The following is a 25,073-nucleotide window of genomic DNA, read 5'->3' on the forward strand; positions in this document are numbered from 1 at the left end:
CTTATCCCTCTGCCTGCTGATCCCCCTGCTTGTGCGCTCTCTCTCTGACAAATAAGTAAAATCTTTAAAAATAAGTAAATAAATGAAATAAACTTTTTTAAATAAAAAACAATACACCCTTAGTATTAAGTATACAGTTCAGGATATAAAGTAACCCTCCCCACCTCTACTCCTGCTCAACAAACTCTTCATAACCCTTCCAGAAGGGATTTATATAGATAAAATCCAAACAAACCTCACCCCCACTTCCCCACACCCCAAAAGAATCATACACTACCCCGTTCTGCAACATGTTTTCTTCACTTCCTAGAATCTGGGGTGCTACTCTGCACCAGTAGAGACCGCCAAATTCCTCATCTTCATAGCAGCACTGTGCCCCCATGTTCTGATAGAGCATTTCTGATTCTGAAAGCCTTCCTCTGACCTCGCGCATGTCCTCACACACCTTTGCTCTAGTCTAACTCACAGCGGCAAGAAGTCAACTGGCTATTCTCACCAAAGGTGAGTTTTGATTTGGTTCAGGGACTGTGGTTCTCAACTACAGACACACATTATCAAACAAACTTGAAAAGCATCAACACCCAGAGCCTGCCTGCAATGGGCGCACTGAACTGGGGTGGAATTCCAGGCATTCTGATATTTTTAACTCCCCAGTGATGCCTACCCCTCGCTCCCATGATTCTAATGCTGTAGCAGTGGCTGTCAGAGCTTATCTCACACTCACGGCTGGGCTCCAGAGTTCCTGACTCCTAGATCAGGGTAAGGGCTGAGAAACTGAATTTCCACCAAGTTCCCAGGTGCTGTTGGGCTGGGAGCTCACTCTGAGAACCACTGCTTTAGGGGGACTAACCTCACAAATTAAGCCTATGATTCCGTGGAGGCCATCCTGGTGACCCTATTTAAGAAATGAATCATTAGATCAGTTTCTAGTGTAACACCAATTACCAGAGGTCACAGCGCCCAGGTAACCCTTAACCTGCCTTCAAGTGAAAAGGATATGCAGAACAGAAACAAAGAGGTAAGTTACTATTTTTATATGTTAACTAGGTGGAATTTAAATAAAAACTTGGGGGGGGGTGCCTCAGTGGCTCAGTGGTTTAAGCCTCTGCCTTCGGCTCAGATCGTGATCTCAGGGTCCTGGGATCGAGCCCCGCATCGGGCTCTCTGCTCGGCGGGGAGCCTGCTTCCCCCCCTCTCTCTGCCTGCCTCTCTGCCTACTTGTGATCTCTCTCTCTATTAAAATAAATCTATAAATAAATAAATAAATAAATAAAACCTTGGGGGGGGTGGAGCAGGGAGCAGGACTGTAAGGAAATCCTCCTCTGAGGGTCCCGTGTGTCCTGAGCTCCTGAAAGCCGCGCCCCACCAGGCTCGTCTACACACCTCTCGCTCTCATCGGCAGCTTTCTCCGCTTCCTCCAGCTTTTGCAGGGCAGTGGCCAGGCGCTCCTGGGCGCGGTCCAGCTCCTCTTCAACCAGCTGGATCCTGCGGTTCAAGGAGGCCACCTCAGCCTCGGCCTGTGAACAAGAGAACGGAGAGGTGGAGCAGAGCTAAGACCGGGTGGGGCGCCAGGAAGGAGCCAGGGTCCAACATGGCAACACCTGTCCTAGTGCAGATGTGGACACGATGACACAGACGCCCATTTCTTCCCTTTCCCATCAGCGGACTTCCATGTGCTCCACAAGAAGCACGTTTTAAAACTCAGTTCCTTGCCCAGCCCAGTGCCAGTTAGTACTGGCTCCTTTCTGGACTCAGGTCAAACTCCTGAACACGCTAGTGTCCGAAAAGGTGGCCAGTGAAGGGTCCCTTCTGCCTGCGCTCTGGCTTAGAAGGGAGTTCCACTCTTTAGCAACTTTCTTCTAAGTATCTCAGAAAGTGAAAAAATAAGTAAGTGAAGGTTCTTAAAGAGGGAAGTTTGGATTATCTCTGAATTTGCTGCTCAACTCAAGTTGTTTACCCTCCAATGACCTTATCCTAATATACCAGGAGGGTCACTAGCCAAGAGAACATCTTTCAGAGTAACAGTCCAGACCAGAAAGTAAAAGGATCCAAGATGGGGATAACCACCCTCCCGCCCCTGCGACCGGCTCCCCATGCCCAGCTTTTCAAAGGTGACAACAAGGAGCTCTCCTAGCTAAAATGACCTGCCTCGATGACATACTGAAAAAGTGGGGGGCAGAAGAGAATGTTTCCTCCACGCCTACCGCCACTCCTGCCAATCTCTCAGCTGCGACCCCTTGCTACTCCTGCAGTCATCAGGACTCCGGACTTAGCCTCACCCTCCCCACAACTTCTGACAGTCCTCTCCCCGCCTCAAGCACAGGCTCGAGCTCAAGCCATCTCATGCCTCCTCCTTGACAATGGAGTGAGAAACAAGAAAAGGAGGCAGCCTACATGTGCACGAATTCTACTGGCAGAAAAGCCTCCCTCTTAGGACTACCTCTCCCCTCCATACGCCTTTACCGGTGGCAAGTACACTGGCGGCCGCCACAAGCACACGAGAATTCAATCCGCTCCGCAAGCCGGCCGGTTCAGCCGCTTATCCAAGTGCTTGGTTAACGTGATCTCTCTCTACAGTCCAGACTGTGTCTGAATTCTATTACCCTGATTTCCTGCTGGCAGTCAGGGATGGGAGCAGGTACAGAAATAATCTGGGCCACGGTCCCTAAAGGGAGGGATATAGCCCGGAAGACTTCCGTTAAGAATCAGGTTATTTGGTACGGAGCGAGGGGGGATTCGGAGCAGGAGGAGAGCGCGGCTCAGTCAGTGAAGCATCCAACTCTTGATTTTGGCTCAGATCTCCAGCCCCACCCCAGGCTGCGGGCTGGGTGTGGAGGCTGCTCGGGATTCTCTCTCCCTCCACTCCTCCCGCTGCACTCTCACTCTCAAAAAAACCCCAAACAAACAAACCAAATCAGCGTATTTGGCACAAAAATTTCCAAATACAACACAGGAGTTTCAAAGTACTGTCTGGGTTGGGACTACAGAAGCACCAGCCCCCAGGAGAAAAACAACAAGGAATCCACTGAAGCTGAAATTACTAAGAACCCATCGTGTCTCTAACTATCCTACTCAAAATACCAGAGACGAGTACTCTCTCATCCTGTCTCTTCCAGGAAAACAGTGTCCCATGGCCCCTAGGACAACACACACCGCACCTCGCAAGCTCAGAAAGGGCAACAGGTCAAGATTACAAGAACAAGTCAAGCTACCGGACAAAAACGCCGCCAGTGCAGTGTTTACCCCATCTCCCCCTTCAAACGCCTGGAACAACAACAACAAAAAAAAAGGAACCAGATTTGGAAGAAACTCATAAAATCTGAGTCCCCATCTAGCTCACCAGCAGTTACCCAAAAGGAGGGGAAGAGGACAGGCTACGGGGGCGGGGTGTAGGGTTTCCATGACAACAAGCTGGCTCCGGCAGTTTCTCCCACAAATCAGCATTTACAATAGAATTCTTAGCAAGGATGAAAAGGGAGGAGAAAACACCTCTTGGTGCCCTCCCAAGAGCATGCGCACACGGAACGAGCTTGTATCAAAAGCAGAACCAGCCATGGGTGTCCCAGCAAAAGCTTGGGGTGGGGGAGTGTGACACGACACACAAACACTGTTCTCTTTTTTTCTCCTCCTACAGAGGATCAGTTCTCTTTACAATGAAACACAAGTTTGCAGAATCAAGATCTATGACTACGTCTAAGGGAATAAGGGGAGACTTTTGCTTCAAGCCAGAATCTGTGTGCACTGCCTGTCCCTTCCAGATCAATCTGTCCTGCACGACGCTGGCTGGGACTAACTCCTACAAGCCAGGATGGGAAAAGTAAACTAGGGTTGGCATATTCAGAAACAGTTTTGAACTTTCAGCCCACCCACCTCTGCCCCACCCAGAGGATAGATTCTGAGGGCTTTCCTTTAGGTAATAATCGGACTCTCCAGGTCCAAGAAGCAGAGATTCCAAGGGAGGAGGAGGGTCACAGCAGCAATTTGTTCATGTTAGTCGACGGGCCGATCACAGCATTCGCCATGAAATGACTCTGGCTTAAACATTACCATCCTCCACGCGGAAGAGTCCCCAAGCACACTACACACCTCCAGGCAAAGAACTGACAGGGCACTGGTGCTCCGAGGCAGATCAGGGCCAAGGACAGAAGGGGATTAGCCTAAATCTGGCATTCTGCCACTCTGGGGTTTCTCTTTTTAGAAAAAAGCCAGAGATGAAATTCAAAGAAAACCAGTAATGGAAAAGTCAGGAGTGAGCCTGTGAGCAAAGGGCTGCTCGGTATCACCTTGTTCACAAATGTTCTACCCAGGGAGACCCACTGTCCACCCGCACTTGAAATTCACCAAGGGGGAGGCAAGCTGGGGGAAGGGAGCACAACTATCTGCCCCAGAGCAAACAAAGGTGGAGTCTACAGGAGGAACCCAGAGCAAAGGGCTATTTGCCTCTCCCCTATGAGTGTGTGCTCTAATGTGAAGGAGAGAGAAAGGTAATCAGCAGGAAAGTAAATCTAAACCAAAGGTGATAAAGGCCGTTGTGCTGTCCACCAGACCCCACAAACAGAAACACAACAGCCAGGCATTCTAACTCCTCCAGAGACCAGGAATTGGGTATAAAGCCAGAATCAGAACTGCTGTTTTAAAGCCCACTCACTTTTTCAGTAATATGCCTCAATTTTTTAGACCAGGAAAAAAAAAAAAAAAAAAAAGGAAATACCAGGATAAGTTAGGAGAGACCTATTAAAAACAGATAAGAAGAACTATATAAAAATGGCCAATACAGTAAGTTTCATGTTGTGTGTATTGCTACCACCACCAAAAAACCGGCAAAGAAAAAGACTGCATTTGAGTATTGTTTAAGTTCACCAAGAACTGCAAAGGAGAGGACACAGTGCTACAATGTAAAAGGTCAAGCTCCTGAAAACAGGGAAGATGGATCCCAGAACATCTCCAGACGCAGCTTCGGATTCTTCCAGCTTCCCAACAAAGAGTGAATGTTCACACGAAGCAACCAGAAAAATAATTAAGTGACAATCCCACTAACAGCATGAGATAGCATCAGGGAGTGCTGAGTTTCTAGCTGAGGAGGAGGGAGGAGCCTGCAAAACTCACATTCCAGAAGGCCCTAAGAGGTTAACAGGTAGACCAAGCACCCACTTCCTTCCCAGGGGTGTCTCCTCCTCAGAAGGAGTTCAAAGTTTGCCAGAGCAGAAAGTCAAACGGTTAAGCTCCCTCAAGCTGGGAAGTAGAAACATAGTGGTTTCATCAATATTTAACTATCCCCCTACTTCCCCATCTGAACTTCCTCACTAGACTTCAACACTCAACTGAGTACGCAAATCTTCAGGAAGAATTTAAGAAACATCTGAAGCTGCTCACTCTGCTGCCTATGACCGCAGAGCCACCTAGGAAGAGCGGGGTGAAAAGGAGACAAATTTTCCGGCAAGGAAAATTACCAAATCCTGGGGAGAGAAGGGAGGAGATGGGGCATCACCCACTCTAGAAGTATTCCTGGGATGCTCACACTTAAATGTTGAGCCTAAAACTGTGGCTCAACACACGGCTACCTCTTTAAAAGCCATCCTGCCTTCCTCTTTAAGGGGATCTAGTCTCCAGAACAAAGGAGATGAAAAAGTGTCCCTACTCGGTCACCCAGCCAGTCCATCTCACTTGAACTGATAATTAGAAGTCACCAGTATAATGAACAGGGGGAAAAAAAACCCTGAGAAAAAGGTGACCGAGGAAGACAAACTCCAGCACATCCATGCCCAGTTATAAAAAGAAAAGTGTATTCTAACAATTTTCATGTACTACCTTAGTGGGCAGCTGCCAGAACAATAATTCTCAGCCACTCCCCCAGGGGAGTGAGTAACAAAAAAAAAAATTTTTTTTTAACCGGAAAAGAACAAGGAATGGCAATAAACCACAAAAAGTTCTTCACTGGGTTTTCAAATTTTAGCAACAGTTACTTTTCTTTCCAGCCTAGAGATCCTCCAACAAAACCAAGGCCTGAAGTCAGGAGGTCATCTCCACCCACTGGATGCACCCTACACCCTGGAAAATCTTATGGCTTGCTGAAACTAGAGAACCATTTCTAAACAGAAAGCAGTTTCAAGAAACACCACTCATCCCACCAACATTTTACGTTTCAACTTCCTGTTGAACAAATATGTAATGATCTCTAACCCCCCAGCACCACCACCACTGTGGAGGGTAATCGGGACAGCAACAGAGGAACATCACCAGAGGCCACCTGGAACTCATTATCTTGTCTGCATCACCCGCACGGCCGGGGTCAACCAGAAACCCTGAAAGAAACCGGCCCTCCACCGACTCCCCGCCACACCAGCTGGCTCATCAGCTGTGCTTGGAACAAGGCTTCGTAACCGGTTCAGCTTGCACTGATCCCACTTCGGCAATAAAGGCCCGAGCCTGGAGCCTGGCAGAAGTCCCTGCCTTCCAGGTCACCCCGCGTAGGGCTCGGCAAGTTGCGCTGCCCCGTGCGTTTGCACTAGCACTGCGAGCGAGGCACCAGCTCGTCCTCTGCTCCTTCACGCCGTCCGAGAGGGTGGGTTTAGCGGTTGCCCCCTTAAGAGGAAAGAGCCCAGGCCGGAGGATGCGAGGCACTGCTGTGGCCTCAACCTCCTCCAGGCAGGGCACCGCGCTTCCTCTCTGCCGACTGCTGCCTCATTTCCTGAGCAGGAGGGGGGAGCGGAAAAGCTGCCAGCAGGCCAGGCCGGGGGCTTTCCGGCGGTTCCCACCCCCACCCCCCACCCCTGCACAGTTAAGTTCGGCCCTGCCCCTCCCAGACCAGGGAAGCGCCCACCGCCTCCCATCTCACCCTTGGGCCGGAAACCTCTAACGAGAGAGCAAATTCCGCACCCCTCCCCGCCCTTCACGGAGGAGTGGGGGAGGGAGAGACCGCTGAGCCCCTCCCCCGGCCGCGCCTGGCTCCGAGGGACTGAATGAATGAGCCGGGAGGAGGAGGAGAACCACTGCCGGAGCCCCGAGAGACTCAGTTCCCTCAAACGTCGAGTCCGCTCAGCCGAGCACCCAGGTCCCCCCTCGGCCGCCTCAGGGCCACCTGCGGCTGAGCCCCACCCATCCTCCGGGCTCCAACTTCATCTCCGAGTCGGCCGGCGCCGGAGAACCGCGCTGCGCCGCGGAACGAGGGCCGCCCCCATCCGGGGTCCCAGCCGCGGCAGCGCCCGCTCTCCCTCACGCGCCTCACCGTCTCCGTACCTGCTCCCGGGCCCGCCTTTCCCCTTCCACTTCCCGCTGCAGACGCTCGGCCCTCTCCTCTGCGTCATCGGCTTGTTGCTGCAGAACCTGGATCTTGCGCTTCACCGCCTCGATGGTGGTGATCCCGGCCATGGTGCCCACCCAGCCCCTGCTCGCGCTCGGCTTCCTGCCTCCTCCGCTCGGCGCCGTAGCCGCTTCTCACCCCCACTTCCGCCTGCTCCGCCCTGAAATACCGGAACTCGCCCACCCGCCCGGACGTGACGTCGCCGCCGCGCCCTGCCGCGCGGGGCCACGGGAGGACAGCCAGCCGCGCAAGCGCGGGGCGGGGCCTCCTCGCGCCAGCAAAGGCGGGCGGGGCTGCGCCGGGGGCGGCTACCCTGGCGACCGGGGGCGGCGTCGCGGTGAGGCTGCTCGGGCCTCGCGGGCTGCGCTCGTGTCCGCGCGTCCGGCCGCGGCCACCCACCGGTCGGGGCACCGTGTGTCCTCCCGCCCCGAGCGCCGCGTGCGCCTCTGCTTCCACCCGCCGCACCGAGGGCCGGGGCTCGCGGGGCCCCTCCTCCGCAGTGCCCCGCTCCGCCCCGTCCTTCCCGGGTCCGCCCGGGGGTCCTCGGCCCCCGCCCGGAAGCCGGTGAGGGGCTCCGGGGTGGGAGGAAAGGCCGCGGGGCCCCTGCTCGTCCCGCGGGGCGCCCGTTAGGAACGAAGCGCCGCTTCCGTCTCGGAGCCGCGCTGTGGCCGGCGCCCTCGAGAGTCGGTCCGGAGCGCGGTTTACCCGCCGCAGCCGTCCGTCGCCCGGGCCTGGTCGGTCGTCGTCGCTGCGCGCCTCTGCCGGTGAGAGGGTGTCCTGGGCGCCCGCTTCACCGGGAAGGAGCCCTCTAGGACGGATCGCTGCTCCCGGGCCCTTGGTGCCGCAGCCGCAGGAGGGCCTCTGCTCGGTGGTGCGGCCCCGGTCCGCGGCCACGGCTGCTCTGCGGTGCCCTGAGGAGCTGCTGGGGACTTGGAAGCGGCCTCTCCGGCCCCGCCCTGCAGGACTCTCGGAAGCGCAAGAGCAGAGAGACCTGGAGATTGTACCATCTCCGCCCTTCTTCGCTTGCACGCCTGCTTCCCCGCGGGCCCTCCGACCAGACGACCCCTCCGGTGCGGCTCTCCTTCCCTCCGAATTCCGGGCCGGAGAGCACTTGGAGTTGAGAATCCTGGCTGCGGAGAGGGCCGGTGGGTAAGACAGGTGCTGCCCTCAGTGCCTGGTCCCGAGGACGCGCCTCCACGGGCTCTGTCTTCCCTGCCTCGTCTTAAAAATACTGAGCAAATGTGGTGGTGTGGGGAAACCAGAGGTAAGGGGACCGATGGGACCACCCTGCCCTTTATGATGATCACCTGTGACCCACAAAGAATAACCAGCCCCTAAAAGGGAAGGAGGCTGTTGAAGGGGCTCTCAGTGGGATGTTACAAGGATTTAAGTTTCCTGGTTAGCTTTCTACAAAAGACCAACACTGAAGGCCCTCATTCCCAACCCGAGGACCCCTCTCACCCTTGAGAGCTTTTTCTGTGTCTTCACGTAATAAACTTCTTACAAACGAACTAAATAATAAACATCTAAAAAAGTACGAAGCAATGAGCCTGTTGAGAGGAAGCAGTTGAGACAGTAATTTGCTTGAGAGAGTAACCTGTACACTGGTTTCTCTCTCCCACTCCCAGGAATTTGGGAGGGAGAACAAGGTTCTGAACCTTGGTAAACACTACCCTGATGGCCTAAGAATTTTCCATCTCTTTTTGGAGAAATCTGATCAGAGAGACTATGGAAGTGGACATGAGACGTTGTCATCTGGGTGGCCATCAGCAGGGGGCACTGTTTACCTCCCTTTGTCCTAGTGAAGTTGCCGGAGCCCTTATCCAAGACAAACCCAAGGCTGCGGAGAGCACCACTGCATTCCTGAGGCTGGGAGATGTGAACAGATAATCTTCTCTTGATCCAGGGAAACAGGTGGATTGACTCCTGATACCTTTTAAAGGCATGATGGATGGGCAGCAAGAGGCCCAGTGCTATTGTTTTCCTGGTGACCAACAATACAACAACATATCAGCAGGTGTATCTGTCCATCCCTGGCTCTTAGCTCCCACCCCTTCCACGTCTGGTAGGACCCTATGTTCCAAACATTACACTCTTCTTTCCCCTCGTTTTGTGCTAATTAGCTTCTGACTTCACCTCAGGTGGAGAGGACCTTAGGCATCGTTGCATAGCGCTGTGAGTGTTCCTACTGCCGCTGAAGTGTACACTTAAAAATGGTTAAAATGGCAAATGTTACCTGGTTGTGTTGCAGTTCTTTTAAAAAAGGACCTCAGACAAATTCAGGGAGGAAAAAGCTTGGACCGACCTTGCCAACCTTTGCCCTTGCTCTGTTCAAGCAATCCAAGAAATGCTGTGCTTTCCCGAAAAGCTGCTCAGATAGCTGGAACTCACTGTGTGAACATGTGACCATGCACTGACTGGCTCCCTCCCCTCTTCTCCTTCCCTTTATATCTGCATCAAAGTCATAGGCTCTGTGTGTTCATCTCAAAGGTGGAAACTGGACTGCGAAGGGCTTGGCCAGTTGTATGGGACAGGGCGCCCTTCCCGGCAAAATACACCTATCATGTTGCGATGACTCTGACCCTGGCTCTCGACTTTAAACCTTGCTGCCTCCTCCTTATTCAGCCCTTTTCTCAATTCCTATAAACACTTTCCTTCTTTGATCCTTTGAGGCAGGAATCTCCCGCCTTTTTCTGTAAAAGACCAGACTGTCAGTTTTTCTGGCTTTGCGGGCCCTGGGGTGTGATGACTATTCCCGGGTCGGGAGGAAGACGAGAGAAGCTATGTGAGTGAGTGGGCATATCATGTTGTGCCAGTAAAACTCTACAGAACGGGACGCCTGGGTGGCTCAGTTGGTTAAGCAGCTGCTCAGGTCATGATGCCAGCGTCCTGGGATCGAGTCCCACATCGGGCTCCTTGCTCGGCAGGGAGCCTGCTTCTCCCTCTGCCTCTGCCTGTGCTCGCTCACTCACTCTCCCACTCTCTCTCTGACAAATAAATAAATAAAATTAAAAAAAAAAAAAAAAACAACTCTACAGAACTAGGCTGTAACAGGAGTGGGAGTTGCCGACCCCAGCTTTGAGGAAAGAAACCCTTCCTCTTCCATTTCTTGTTCCCCAGCACACCTCTGAGGGCACTTACTGACTTGTAAGGAAAGCTGCCGGGGCGAGGGCGGGGAGAGAAGTTAAATGAGTTTTTCTACCCTCATATTACATACTGAAGCGGTTTTGATGAGTTCCTATACAAAGAGGAGAAACTCCTTCCGAGTGAATCTACCGAGTCCACGCTGTCCAGGTGGGGACGAGAGTGTGTGCTCAGCACGTGTGCAACAGCTTAGGACAGACAGAATTCAATCCTCGGGAAATTCCTTTATCTTCCGAATAAAACTGAGGTATCTAGAGCCTCTGATCTTTCTAGGGCAGACATGAAGTGGAAAGATCCAAGGTTCGACTTTGTTGTCCTCACTGCCCCTAGGCACACCTCCTCCAGGCTGCACGCTCATTTCAGCCTCCAGACTCTCCCTGAGGGCCATCAGCCAACATCTCACAAAACTGTCATTAACTTGGCACTGTGCTGGTTTGAGAAAATTCCTGTCCCTAGATCGGTCCACTGGAGTCCGAGAGCTCTGTCCATGTGCACCTGGAACCCTGGCCCGCCAATCCGAGCGGGCCGTCAGGCATTTGCGCAAAGCTCTGGAGGTAACCTGTGTTCATTGCAGTTTTCCAGCAGTTTTCTAGGAAGGGAGAATTAATAGTTTGCAGGGGCCTAAACTTCGGAAACTATGAATATGTGTAATGTATATGATCTGCTTTACCTCTGGCCTCCGGTATGACACATTCAGCAACCCTCACCACGTTCCCTGACCCCTGAAAGTGCCAAAAACCCAAAGAGGAGATGAGAGACCTCACAGCGGAGAGGCCCCATGTGAGGGTCTGGAAACATTTGTGAATGGCCCACGTTGCGTCGACAGCTCTTTGCCAAAACCAAATGTGATTTTAAAAAGTATGTGCTCGGGGCGCCTGGGGGGCTCAGTGGGTTGGGCGTCTGCCTTTGGCTCAGGTCATAGTCTCAGGGTCCTGGGATCGAGCCCCACATCGGGCTCTCTGCTCAGTGGGGGTCTGCTTCCTCCTCTCTCTCTCTCTCTCTCTGCCTGCCTCTCTGCCTACTTGTGATCTCTGTCAAATAAATAAAATCTTTAAAAAAAAAAAAATCTGTGTTCCTTGGGGGCACACAGACAACTTAGTCGGTGGAGGTTAAAACTCATGAGCTCAGGGTCGTGAATGCCAGCCTCACGCCGGGTATGAAGCCTACTTAAAATAACTAAACAAAAATACGTGCTTCTATTTTCCTGTTAACTTAGTGCTAAGAGTTGATGGTATTTCCGTCAATATCAGGACATTTTTTTGTTGCTGTTATGTCACTTTTCTTCCCAACATCTTTCCTCTGTAGCCTCTCATTTGTCTTTGTGCTAATCTTCGAGTTTGAAGAGAGAGGGAAGTAGGTGGTGCCAGGGCAAACATGAAGTGGAAAAAAGAATTTTATTTCATGTTTGGTTGGGAAAATCCAACCCTGAGCCTAGAGAAGCTGAGTCACAGAACCAGTGCCGCAGAGTAAGGTCTGGTGGTGACACTTTTACCCCATAGGGTTCCTTCTTGCTTCTACCACGGTCTCTCAGAAAGCCTCTCTGCTGCCCTAGGAGCGATGCTCAGTATGGCCTCTCGGCAGCAGCAGGCCACACACTCCCATTGGCCCTGATAAACAGAGCCATGTAGGGCCAGGGTCAGTGTGACCTTCTGTCCCATTGTGAAATCAGAGCCGGCTCCACGGGGCAGTTGAGAGATGAGAGTTTCCCTATTAATACACAGACCTCTGTGCCAAGTCTTGGACACAAAAGCTAAGAATGTGGCACGGGGGAGGGGGCGGGAAAAGTGACAGCAGGCTGGGCTCCTTTGCTCGGGTCCTGAGAAACCGATTCAGTTCCTGGGTTGAGGGTGAGACCACCATGAGACCTCCCTGTGCTTAAGAACAAACGCGCGTGCCGTTACGAGCGCGCGTCGGCTCACGTAAGATTATACGCAGGGACGCACGCGTGTGTGTCCCCGCTCTCTGAACCCCGCACAGGCACGTGTGCACGTGTGTTTGGGACGCGGTCGTCTCGGCTGCGCCGCCGACCGAAGCCCCGCCCGCGTCCCCGGCACTCACGTCAGCCGCCTTCTTCTCGGCCAGCTCCAGCTTCTCCTGGGCGTCCTTCAGCGCCTCGGAATACTTGTCCAGCTCGTCCTCCGTCCCTTTCAGCTTCTTCTGCATGGCCGCCAGCTCGTCCTCCAGCTGTGGGAGCCCCAGCGGTCACACACAAGACACGCACACCGCGGTGCCCGCTCAGCCCCGGGGCTCCTGGGCCGCGCGCGGCCTCGATGTTACCAACCCAAAAGAGACACGCTTTCCCCCCAGCCACTACCGCCCCAGGACTTGGGCCTTGACGGGCGACCCTGGGACCTCTGACCCCGAGATGACCAAGGCCTGCTGGATTTTCATCGAAGACCCTGGGATGGGAAATGTCGTAGGGAGTGGGTGCCCGTGACGGCAGCTAAGCTCCGTCAGTAGAGCTCTGTGACTCTCGATGTCAGGGATGCAGGTTCGAGCCTCACGCTGGATGTAGAGATTACTTAAAAATGCCATCTCAAAAAAAATTTTTTTAAGGGAAAAGCGATGCTACGTGCCAAGCTCCCAAAATCGGGTCCTCCCAAAACGTGATTCCCACCCCCAGCCCCCCATTTAGATCCAGCAGACACACCATGGCTCAGAGGGGGCTACTGGCCTTCCCAAGGTCATGCAGGCCGCCTGGGGCAAACACCCTAGATGTCCTCCGTCTATCCGGGGAGGCTGGGAAAGAAGAGCGTCCCTCCCGCCCAAAGAACAGGCAGACACAGGTGCTCACTGCCTCTCCCACGAGAGCTCTCCACCCCCCAGTCCTGCTCGCCAGCAGGGAAGAGATGCTGCCGGGCGCCCACCTGCTTACTCCTCTCTTCCGCCTGCTTCTGCTCGGCTTCGGCTTGCTCCGCCCGGTCCAGGGCGTTCTCCTTGTCCAGCTTCAACATCTGCATCTTTTTCTTGATGGCCTCCATCGTGAGCAGCGGCTGTGGGTGAGCTGACCTGAGCAGCGGAGAACCACAGACGGAGGGCAGAGAGGAGGGGCTGCTGCCTGACCGACGAGGAGTCCCCCAGCCTTAAGCCTTTATCCCTACTCCTGGCTCCACCTCTGGTTCCTAATATGGTCTTTCTAGCTCCTTCCATCCCGTTATTGTTCCCCCTGGGGGAGCACAGGGTGAGACACTTTGATGGACTGACATCACCAGCAAAGAAGAATTAGGGAACAGCTGAGGCTGATTTTAGACAATGGAAAGTGGGGGAGGGTAGAGGTTCTCCCTGACCCTGAAACTTTCCACTCTCAGGCCAGCTCTCTGGGTGTTCTAAAAGGCAAGGGCAGGGGAGAACACTGAAACAGAGAAGGGTACTTGGGCGATTCCAGATCAGTGGTTCTCCCCCAGAGCGTCCTGTTTCCCGTCACCTCCCCTGCCTGTGTTGGGTGGCGGTCAGACTCCGTTGGCTGAATTCTACCTTTTGATTCCCAGTGTTCGGGGAGCTTGAGCTCCAGTGCAGAGGGAGGTTACTCATGATCCTTGACAATTCCCCCAGATCCCCAGATCAAGTTACTGTGCTATTTCCAGAGTCTCTAACTGGCAAGGAGACATCATTCCTCCTCCTCTAGAGCCACAGGGATGGAGTAAACCGAGAGGGTTGGTATCCGGAAAGCTCTCCCAGAACTTCAAGTGGGGTGAGGGAGAGAAGCAGGGGAGGGTCCCCGTCATCTGGGTCGGATCATGCCCTCTGTTCGCCCACTGTGATCTTTAAGTAGAACTTCCCTGCCCCCCCCAGCCAAGCTCTGCCTGCTGTCCACTCTGCCTGCTCCCAGCTTCCTCCCGACCCCCGCCCAACCCACTGCCATGCTCGCGTCACCGTCTCTGTTCTCCCGGGCCTCCCTAGACCAGGTCATTCCGCCACTCGGAGCCTGTTACTGACAGGCGGCAACTGATCCCGGGGCGCCAGGGGAGCGGTGGGCACCGCTCAAGGTGACAAGGTGGGCCATCGGAGAGGAGTGTGGGGGGCTCTTGCTAGTCATTATGTCGAGGATAGCTAGCTCCTGGTAGCACGAAGGCCCAGCAGCGGGGTAACCGAGACCCCCACCAGGTCAGAGCGCAAAACTGGAGCCCACTCTCGAGAGCTTCCAGTCACTAGAGGTATGGGCAGAGAGACCATCGGTTAACCCTGAAGGAAAGCAGAGAAGCTGAAGTCTCCCCGCGGGACGCGTGAGCAAGGGGGTCCCAGGGGCGGGAGGCAGCAGTTAACACGGGGGTGGGGAGTGTTGGATAAGGAGGACAAAAGTACAAGGACAGAAGGTCCGAGAAACATCCCTTCCAGTATACGGGAAAGATGCAGGGAGATTTGATCTTCAAATTCCGGCTCTCGTGCTCCCACGCTAGCCTCCAGCTTAGGGCTGAAATGCACGGAGTCACCACCGCTGCTTTTCCAAAGGGTCCTGGAGAGTAGAGGTTGGGTAAAGGAGCCCCAGAGCCCCAGAGGCTGATGCCAAATTGCCCACCTCTGTAAGAATATGTTCGATATTTAGTTGGTTCCTAATTAAACAACCCAATATCAAACATATCACACAGAAACAGGCAGGAGAGCCTCGGGGGTCATCTCCCTTCCTCCCCTCCAGCCACCAAGCATGGCTGGACAGCAAGCCATCTCCTCGGGGAAGGACACTGCCCCCAGCTCTTCCCCTCCCGAGACGGCCGGCTCTCACTCTGGCGCCTCGTGCTGTCCCTGCGTCACCCCTCCCTGCCGGTGCCTGGCCTTTGCTGGATCACGTTCGCCTAAACCAGGAACCATGTCTGGCAGGGCTCCACGTCCGGGCACCTATCCTTTCCCAGGGCTCCCACACAGAGCTTCTCCCCCTAATGTCACGACCACAGCGCTGAGAGCCACCTGCTGTCCTCAACCTCCTTCCCACTGCTCTGAGGCTTTCCGGGGGAGCGGGCAGGCGGCTTGCACACCCTGCTTCACCTCTCCAACAGAACTCCCGACCTTCCAGATCACCCCCAGCAGACCGCTGAGAGCCTTTGAGCTGACACTCTCCCGGACTCCTCCTGTTCCTAAGTATTACGGAGAAGTAGCCCTGAGGAACTCCCAGAATGTTCGGCTGCTTCCTCCCATCACCTTGTCCCTTCTCACCTTCTCCCCATGTCTTCCAGGCATCCTTAAAGTCACCCTTGGATGTCCAGAAGAGAAGAGTGACCTGTCTCCTTGGTAGCCTCCAGCCTGGGCTCCAGAGCAGATGTCTGGTCTCTCCGGCCCGGCAGGAAGGACTCAAGGGAAGGGTCCCACTCTGCCGGGAGGCAGCCCCCCATCCTTAGGGCTCTTCTCTTCTGGGGATTTTACACTGAGAACTCCTGGCCTGGCTTCTCTAAGGGTCTGCCCTCATGGGGATCCAGCCGTGTTCCTTTCTGGGGGATTTTCTCTTCTGAAGAGGATCAGGTCTGTTGACTGTTCTGTGGCTGATGCTCCTCACCACTGTGGCAGAAGAGAGCCCAAGTTATAGCCTCGCCAGGCGGGCAGGGGGCTTGGGTGCAAGTGCAGGGGTGGGAGGAGAGTGCTGTGCTTCAGCCCCGGGCTTGTTCCGTGTGTCCTTGTTCCCATCAGTCTGGATTCCCTTCCCGCCCCCCCCCCCCCGCAACACGTACAGCAGCCCCACGGTGCCCTTGATCGGAATCAATAGTTTGTCCAAAGCCCTAGTTGATTCCTGTCGTGTGGCTCCGGCCGCCCAGGGGAAGACAGACGAAAGGGTCTCCAAGCCCACGGTGGCCCTGTGCTGTTGTCTTACGTCCTCGCTACTTCATGGCTCGTACTGGGGATGTGTAGGTTTTGCTTTTCTGACCATCTTTCCTACCCTTATCCCCACACTTAGTTCCCTTCTCTGGGAACTTTGATTTCCCCGGCAAACCAGAGGCTGGGAAATGATGAGCAGGAGGAAAAAGGATGAGGCCGAGACCGGGAGTAGTATTGACAAGAGGAGAGGCTTTCTCGGGAGGCGTCGATGGCTTCTCTCTAGCGCTCCTGGAGCGGCTTCCGTGCAGCCATTTGGAACAAGGCTGAGCCCCTCTGAGCCAGAGCAGACCGGCGAGGCCGCAGCCGTGGACGGGACGGATGGGTGTGATGGGCTGAAACCCTCAGCTGACGTGATGAGAGCAGACAGAGCCGGCGGAGGGGATCAGAGGAGATGCGCTCCCGAGGGGCCAAGCTGCCAATACAGGAGCCAGCCTGGCACTGACAAGCCCTGGGGACAGAGGCCAAGGTCAGGGATCAAGGCAGAGGGGGCGGGGTGTCCTGTGGGTCCCAGTGGACAGAGGAAAGAGGAAAGAAGAAATTGCTGAAGGGGTGTGGTGGTGGGTGGGGAGCAGCCAGGAAACGCAGGGGACATGAAGAGGGAAAGAAACATCCTAGGGCAGGAAATCATCATTATGGCGCTGGACATTATGTGCCACCCTGTGAGGGGAGGCATCGTCTCCATTTTTTCAACAAGGAACTGTGACTCAAGGCAACTCGCCCCACGCTGCGCACGCAGTAAGCCATAGACACAGGGTTCAAAGCCAGATCTGCTGTGCTCCCCCGAGGCCAGGCTCTCCCGGGGAGTGGGAGCCGCAGAGCCGGCTGGGCGGCGGCCGCAGGTGGATGACAGACATGGGGGGCCGTGGGGGCCAGGCCACGTGGGAGACCTAGCCTCAGGCTGGGGGTCAGATCCAGGCCGCGTGCTCCTGCTTCTGTCCCTTAGAACAGGGTCACCGCCTCTTCCTCCCTGCCTCCCTCCCTCCCTCCCTTCTCTCTCTTTCTAGGGAGTGGAGGTGGGGGGAGAGGCAGAGGGAGGGAATCCTAAGCGGACTCCCTGCCGGGCATGCAGGGTCGGCGCTCACAAGCCTGAGACCATGACCTGCGAGGAAATCAAGTCGTCAGGTGCTCAACCGACTGTGCCGCCCAGGAGCCCGTGGCCTGCCTTCCTTGACCACGTCTGCCCCCCACCCAGCCCGTCAGCCCCAGGTCTTGTTGGTGCAAGAGCTTGCGAGTCGTCGACTGAAGATGCTTGGGAAGCAGGGCTGACGGAAGTGGGCGGACGAATGGATGCCCAGGCTGGAGAGGCGGGCACGGGATCAGGGACAACTCGGCTGCATAGAGGGTGGCCAGGGGCTGGAGAGGGGCCTGCGAAGGGTCTGCCTGGGTCACAGGGAAGTCTGAGAGGGAAAGGGAGGGTACCCGCTGCTGGGCACGCACTAGGCTTGCTCTCTACACACCTTAGGCCATTTCATTCTCATAAAGCCCCTGTGACGGGGCTGTCATTTCCCCACTTTCAGAAGAGGAGACTGAGGTTCAGAGAAGCAACTTAGAGAAGGCGACCATTAAGGGATGATAGCGGACTGTGAGCCCACACCCGACTCCGAACCCACGCCCTCCTCTGCACCGCTGGCTCTCTGGGCCCCTCCGCGGGATGCGGGGGGACAAACGCACGCCGGAGGGCGGGCGGGACTCAGCGGGCGCGGGCTGGGGAGGGGGAGGTGGGAGGCCTGCGGTGCAGACGGCACCCCCGGGGCGGAGGGCGGGGCCGGACCCGCGCGGACAGGCCGAGGGGGCCGTGAGGGTGCTGACGGCCCGCGAGGGAGCAGAGGTGAGCCCGGCGCGGGCGCCGCCCCCGCCGCCCCCGCCGCCCCCGCCGCCCCCGTGTCTGGCGGCGCACAGAGAGCTCCCAGGCCTGGGATCTCCGTTTATGGGAAGTGGATCTTCGCGGGCGGAGCTCGCGGGGCTCCGGACGTGCGTGACCGGCGGGCGCTCTGCGGAGCTCTGCGGGCGCCGGGTGCTTCGGGGCCGACGCGCTCCGGACGGTCCCTCCAGGCCCCGCCGCTCCCCGCTTCCCGGACCCGCCGGCCCACCGGCCTCGCCTCCGTGACACCTCGGTTCGGGACCGTGTCCGTCTGCGGCGAGGGGCGCGCGAGGCGTCCGGGTCCCGGGGAGAGAGACCTGACCCGGGCCTCGCGACCGGCTGACCCGGGCCTCGCGACCGGCTGACCCGGGCCTCGCGACACGCGGGCGCGCGCCCCGCCGGGGGTCCCAGGCGGCCGCGACCGGGGAGGGGAGGCCCGAGAGGCGGGAGCACGACCCGGGGAGCCGTTTTCGGATTTATGGCCACGAAGTCACGCTGTCCGGAGACCCGGGGACTCGGGCGAAGAACGAGCGTCCGTCCGCGTGCGGGTCGCTCGGCGCCGCCCCAGGCGCGCTCAGAGTCTCTCCACGGAGCCCGCGCGGCCGCCCTCGCCGAGCTCCCGCCGCCACCGGCGAGGCTCCGCTCCCAGCAGCGCGTGCGGGGCCGCCCGGCGGGCTGCGGGCTGCGGGCGGGGCGGGCGCGGGCTGAGGCCGGCCCCCGCGGCCCTCGCTCTCCCCCTCCCCCTGGCGGCGTTGCGGCGGCCGCCCTCCGAGGCGGGCACGCAGCGGGGACGAAAACCTGGGCAGCAGCGCGGAGGCTGCCCCTGGCGGGGAAGGGGCACGACCCATGCTTCCTCCACGGTCAAAGCCCCACGATCAGCAGACGGCGACCGGGAGCACCGGGAGCGGTGAGCTCTGCTGGGCCCCGGGGGTACAAAGATGACATCAAGAGGGCAACTGGGACTCCGGGGCGAGCCGTCTCTCAGAGGCAGGTGCTGGACACTGAGATGAGGGGAGCAAGGACTAGCCCGCCCTCTGCGACCTGAGAATGTGCCACCTGCGGCGGATCGCGAAGAGGCATTTAATGAGTCACTGCTCTGGAACAACGCACAGAAGGTGGGCAAGCGAGGGCAGCAACTCAGAGCCCGGGAGCCCAGTGGGCATCCGCACAGGGCAGTGGCGGATGAGCCTTCCGGTCCCCCTTGCTAGAACTCACCATCAGGAGTTGCTTGTTGGCCAGCGCCAACTCCTGTCCCAGGGTGTCCTGCAACCTCACGGTAGCATTCAGGTTTCTCCTCTGGCCGAGTGTCGTCCGCCACAGACAGCGAGTGTGCGAGTTTCGCCACCTGCCCCAGGGACAGAGGTAGGAGCGGATGCGTTAGTTGGGAGTGGAGACACAAACCGCCTCGGCGAGGCCCAGGGCCTCCGTGCCAGTGTCAGAGGACGGCGAGCTCCTGGAAAGGGTAACCGGAGCTCACTTGGAACCTGGGATATGTTGAAGGAGCGGGCCATTTAATCATCACGACAGATGACTGTCACAGAAACCGGCGTCTGCATTGTGCCGCAGGGAAACTAAGTTCAGGTGAGCTGCCCAAGGTCGGTCACTTAGTGGCAGGTACGGGTATCAAATCCTGTCTAAGAATTGATACCTTCTGTTATACCCTGATCCTCAACCTTAGCTAGACACATTCTGGAATCATTTGCTAAGGTTTTGTTTGTTTTTTAGATTTTATTTTTAAGCGATCTCTACACCCAGCGTAGGGCTCAAGCCCACAAACCCAAGATCAAGAGGCGGACGCACCACCACCTGAGCCAGCCAGGCGTCGCCAAGGTTGCTTTTTTTTTTTTTTTTTTTTAAAGACTTCATTTATTTGAGAGAGAGAGAGGAGGGGCAGGAACAGCTCGAGAGGGACGAGCAGACTCCATGCTGCGCACAGAGCCTGACTTGGGACTTGATCCCAGGACCTGGAGATCATGACCAGAGCCCAAATCAAAAGTCGGCCACTCGGGGCTCCTGGGTGGCTCAGTGGGTTAAAGACTCTGCCTTCAGCTCAGGTCATGATCCCAGGGTCCTGGGATCGAGCCCCGCATCGGGGGGGGGGGGTGTCCCTGCTCAGCGGGGAGCCTGCTTCCTCCTCTCTCTCTGCCTGCCTCTCTGCCTACTTGTGATCTCTGTCTGTCAAATAAATAAAATCTCTAAAAAAAAAAAAAAAAAAAGTCGGCCACTCAACAGACTGAATCACCCGGGTACCCCTAACACGTAAGAAGAGTATTTGTTTCTTACACACACACACACACACACACACACACACTCTGCTTGGGTAAACCCTGTTGAAAAAAATTTTTAAATATTTTATTTTCAATTTGTTTCATGGGGGAGGGGCAGAGGGGGAGGAGAGAGAAAATCTCTTTTTTTTTTTAAGATTTTATTTATTCATTTGTCACAGAGACCACAAGCAGGCAGAGGCAGGCAGAGAGAAGGAAGCAGGCTCCCTGCTGAGCAGGACCCTGAGGTCATGACCTGAGCGGAAGGCAGAGGCTTTAAGCCACTGAGCCACCCAGGCGCCCCTGGAGAGAGAGAATCTTAAGCAGATTCCACTCTGAGTGCAGAGCCTGACACGAGGGTCGAGCTCCCTGATGTAGTTTCAGAATGTTGGTGAGGTCTGAAGCCAACTGCCAAGAAAGAATTTTTTCTTTTTTTAAGATTTTATTTATTTGTCAGAGAGATTGAGAGAGAGAGAGCACGCGCACAAGCAGGCAGAGCGGCAGGCGGAGGGAGAGAGAGAAGCAGGCTCCCCCAGAGTAAGGAGCCTGATGCAGGACTCGATCCCAGGACTTGGGGACCATGACCTAAGCCGAAGGGAGCGGCTCAGGTGTCCCAAGAAAGAATTCCCAAGGAAGAACTCTTGCTCTGCCTCCGGTACAAACGCAGGGGAGGGCGGAGGACGGGGTGTGAGGACTGGCTGATTATATACTTGGGAGTTCTGGGAGGTTTTCAAAAGGACTTTCATATGCTAAAGAGATCCTACAAGATACTGGAGACCTTGCCTCTGTCAGGTTAAGGTTTTTCCCTCTAGCAAGCCATTAACAGGAAGACAGTTGGGAATTTCCCCATGGAAGTTAAGTTATTGATAATAATGCTTTTTTCTTGTAAATCACTAAGGCATTCGTAAACTGAGGGAGACTCCCATCCTCCCGGATGTGATCTCTAAGTTTAACCGTTTGTTTTCCTTCCCTCCCTTCAGAGCCGCCAGGACTGCCTGAGGAATGTTTCCCGGACCCCATGGGAGTGAGCTTTGCCCTCCTCTTCCCTTCGGCTCCCTCGTCATCAACACCCCGAGATCTCAACCCGAGCCACAATCAAGAGTCCAACATGTAACCAACTGAGCCACCCAGGTGGCCCTTCAAGATTTTAAAAAATTTATTTATTTATTTTTTAAAAATTTAAAAAATTTTATTTATTTATTTGACAGAGATCACAAGTGGGCAGAGAGGCAGGCAGAGGGCTGGCGGGGGGGGGGGGGCAGGAAGCAGGTTCCCCGCTGAGCAGAGAGCCCGACTTGCGACTTGCGACTTGCGGCTCCATCCCAGGACTCTGGGATCATGACCTGAGCCGAAGCCAGAGGCTTGAACCCCCTGAGCCACCCAGGCGCTCCAAGATTTTTATTTTTAAGTTATCTCTACACCCTTCGTGGGTGAAACTCACAATCCCAAGATCAAGAGTTAATTAGCATGCTTCACTGAGCCTGCCAGGTGCCCCCGCCCCGTAAAAAAAGAAAAAACACAACGAAGTATTTTTTTTTTACAGAGGATAGAAAAAGAAACCCAGATAGAAATACACGAAATGAGAGTTGCAGTTGGGCTCTCCAAGTTCCTGTCTCCCGGCCCACGCTGCCCGGATGGCCGCCCAGAACCGAGACCTAGCTGCCACCAGCGTTGCTGCGGCCAGCAAAGGAGCCAAACCCAGAGCAGGGTGCCACCCAGGGTCCTGTGGGCAAGGGGCTACAGCAGCAGCTGATGACCCTCATGATGTCTGGCAGCAAAGGAATCTCTGCCTTTCAAAAGGGTGGGGCCCATCGTGGAGCAGCTGGCCAAGTCTGTGCAGCCGTGAGGTGTACGTTCTCTGGGTTTCCCCAGTGGTTCCACTTACAATGCCCCCATGGTCAAGTGCCTCCCGCCCTGCTCGCACCCCAGCGTGGACATCCAGGGCAGCATCTGCCTAGACATCCTGAAGGACAAGTTCTGCCCTGGGTGACGTCAGGACCATTCTGCCGTCTGTCGAGCCCGCTAGAAGGAACCAACATCCATAGCCCTTTGGTTAGTGAGCTCTAGAAAAAGCCACAGCCTTTGAGAAGTATCTGCAAAAAACCTGCTCAAAAAGCGGGTCTCCACCCAAGAACCCTGTGTAGCTGCTCTCCTTGTGTTGTCTTTTCATTTCTTCCTTAGATGTTCTGTCCTTTCCTTCATTTCTGTCTAGGATTTTGTTTCTTAAGCTGTGGTATCCTTTTTTTCTCTTTTTTTTTGTTTCTGTTTTTTTTTTTAATTAAGTCTTTGGTTGAATCCTTGTGATGAATCTATTCAATATATACACTGGGTTTAAAAAAAAAGATGCCTGGATGGCTCAGTAGTGAGCACGTGACTCTTGATCCTGGGGTTGGGAGTTCAAGCCCCATGCTGGGTGTAGAGATTACTTAAAAATAAAATCTCTGGGGCGCCGGGGTGGTTCCGTGGGTTAAACCTCCGCCTTCGGCTCAGGTCATGATCTCAGGGTCCTGGGATTGAGAACCCCCCCCCCCACATTGGGCTCTCTGCTCCGCAGGGAACCTGCTTCCTCCTCTCTCTCTGCCTATCTCTCTGCCTACTTGTGATTTCTGTCAAATAAATAAATAAAATCTTAAAAATAAGTAAATAAAATATAATCTCTGGGGTGCCTGTGTGGCTCAGTTGATTAAGCGTCCGATTCTTGAATTCAGCTCAGGTCCTGAACTCAGGGTTGAGACAGCCCCACACGGGTTCCATGTGGGGCATGGAGCCTGCTGGAGGTTTCTTTCTCTCCCTTTGCTTCTCCCTCTCCCTTCCTCAAATAAGTGAATATATTAATGATATATTGTTATATATTATTATACTATACATATTAATTATATATTAACATTAAATATACGAAATGAGAAGTGAAAGCTTTTTCCGCCCAAGTTCTCAACAAAGTTATGTTTCTTGTGTATATTTTCCAGAAAAAAATTTTTTTAAAAGATTTTATTTATTGGGGCACCTGGATGGCTCAGATGGTTAGACAGCTGCCTTCGGCTCAGGTCATGATCCCAGGGTCCTGGGATCAAGCCCCACATTGGGCTCTGCACAGCGGTGAGTCTGCTTCTCCCTCTCCCTCCATAATCTCTCTCACTTTCACGCTCTCTCAAATAAATAAAATCTTTAAAAAAAAAAAATTTATTTATTTATTTATTTGACAGACAGAGATCACAAGTAGGCAGAGAGGCAGGCAGAGAAAAGGGGGGAAGCAGGCTCCCCGCCAAGCAGAGAGCCCGATGCGGGGCTGGATCCCAGGACCCTGAGATCATGACCTGAGCCGAAGGCAGTGGCTTAACCCACTGAGCCACCCTGGCACCCCCAAAATTTTTCTACCATATACCAGTAAGTATAGTATTATTACCTTTTTACTATGAATCCATATGTTTACATAAGTTGTATTACTTAACAATTTGGACTTTTCCTACCAGCACATAGATTTGCTTCTTCCTGTGTAAAGGCTGGCTAGTATGTTTATGTCCTAATTTTACCAGCTAGACAGTTTCTACTTTTTAAATTTTTTTTTTTGGTTTTTTTTTTTTTTTTAAGTCATCTCTACACCCAACTCACCACCTGGAGATCAAGAGTTGTGTGCTCTACCCACCGAGCCCGCCGCGCGCCCCCTTTCCCACTTCTGTCCGCGAGGCCATCTGGGGCACCTGGCGCGGCACCTTCTACAGCTCTCGCAGGTGCGCATGCGTCAGGCCGACCAGCGGTACAGATGCCGGTTCCGAGGAGATGTGCATTTTGAGATCTTCAGTTTTGATAGATTTCATCGTGTCTTTGTAAAAAGGCTCCATGAGTCTGGACTCCCACTAAAATGACATGCACTTGCTCCCTCACGTCCTTGCTGGCTCCTGGTGTTAATTATATATTAAAAACCTGTGAAACCTTTAAAAATGGGTCTCTCCTACCTGATCCCAGGCCACCGCAGTCAGAGTCTTTTGGGTTAAGACCTGAACACCTGTTTCAAAAAGCTCCCAGGTGACGGAGAGACATACAGCCTCTCTCCTCACTCACTCACTCACCACGTACATACTGCACACCTATCACATGATCAACGCAACAGATACTTGCATTCTACTTAAAAAAATGAACACAGACTTGATCTGCCTTTTCCTTCAGGCAACAGGCAGACAGATAATAAAAGCACTGTGCGGGGAGCTCGACCGAGGGGCACTGGGAGGCCGTCCCTGCTAAGAGCTGCTTCTGCCCCCGCACACCCGGTTCCTTCTAGAGGAGCCCCGGACAAGGGTGGTATCTGAGAGGTGGCCGCAGGGGGGACACGAGGGCGACAAGATCAAGTTGAGGGGTAAGGGAAGGGAGAGAAGCAGAAATTACCTGTCAGCCATCTCCTTAAATCCCAGGACCCTTTGAAAATCCTGCGAAAAAAGCAAGTTGCTCGTCTGGCTTGATGTCCAGCACCCCACCCGCGCACCCTTCACGTGGACCTCTCTTCTCGACAGGGGACGGTCACTTCCTAGGGGACGTGAGAGCAAGAGTGCTACTCCTTTCAGAACGGATCAAAGAAAACACGCAGGGAAGAGCTGGTATGGAGCAGCCAGCCGTTACCTCATGGGCCCCTCGGGAACCTGCCTCTGGTCAACCCAGCCCCCTTCCAGCTCTGCGCACCTCTTCGACTTTTGTCATCTTTCCCACAGAC

At 54.8% G+C, this 25,073-nt stretch overlaps 1 protein-coding gene across 10 annotated transcripts in view; it reads right to left on the reverse strand.

The window, feature by feature from the left end:
- Nucleotides 1–13,928, reverse strand: part of TPM3 (tropomyosin 3) — a 29,313-nt gene extending 15,385 nt beyond the window's left edge. For 5 of the 10 annotated variants that reach the window (XM_080823753.1, XM_080823755.1, XM_080823751.1 and 2 more), the window contains exons 1-2: nt 7,237–7,467; nt 1,384–1,517 (exon numbers count right to left, since the gene is read on the reverse strand). In XM_080823753.1, coding sequence (XP_080679879.1) covers nt 1,384–1,517; nt 7,237–7,368 — 266 coding nt within the window. In that variant the 5' untranslated portion in view covers nt 7,369–7,467. Of the gene's footprint in view, nt 1–1,383; nt 1,518–2,463; nt 2,903–7,236; nt 7,468–12,502; nt 12,629–13,311 lie in introns of those variants that run through there. The other 5 variants (XM_080823749.1, XM_080823750.1, XM_080823746.1 and 2 more) reach the window with 4 other exon arrangements.
- Between the last annotated feature and the right edge of the window lie 11,145 nt (nt 13,929–25,073).

The sequence above is a fragment of the Martes martes genome (assembly GCF_963455335.1).
Source record: "Martes martes genome assembly, chromosome: 15".
Taxonomy (NCBI): Eukaryota; Metazoa; Chordata; class Mammalia; order Carnivora; family Mustelidae; genus Martes; species Martes martes.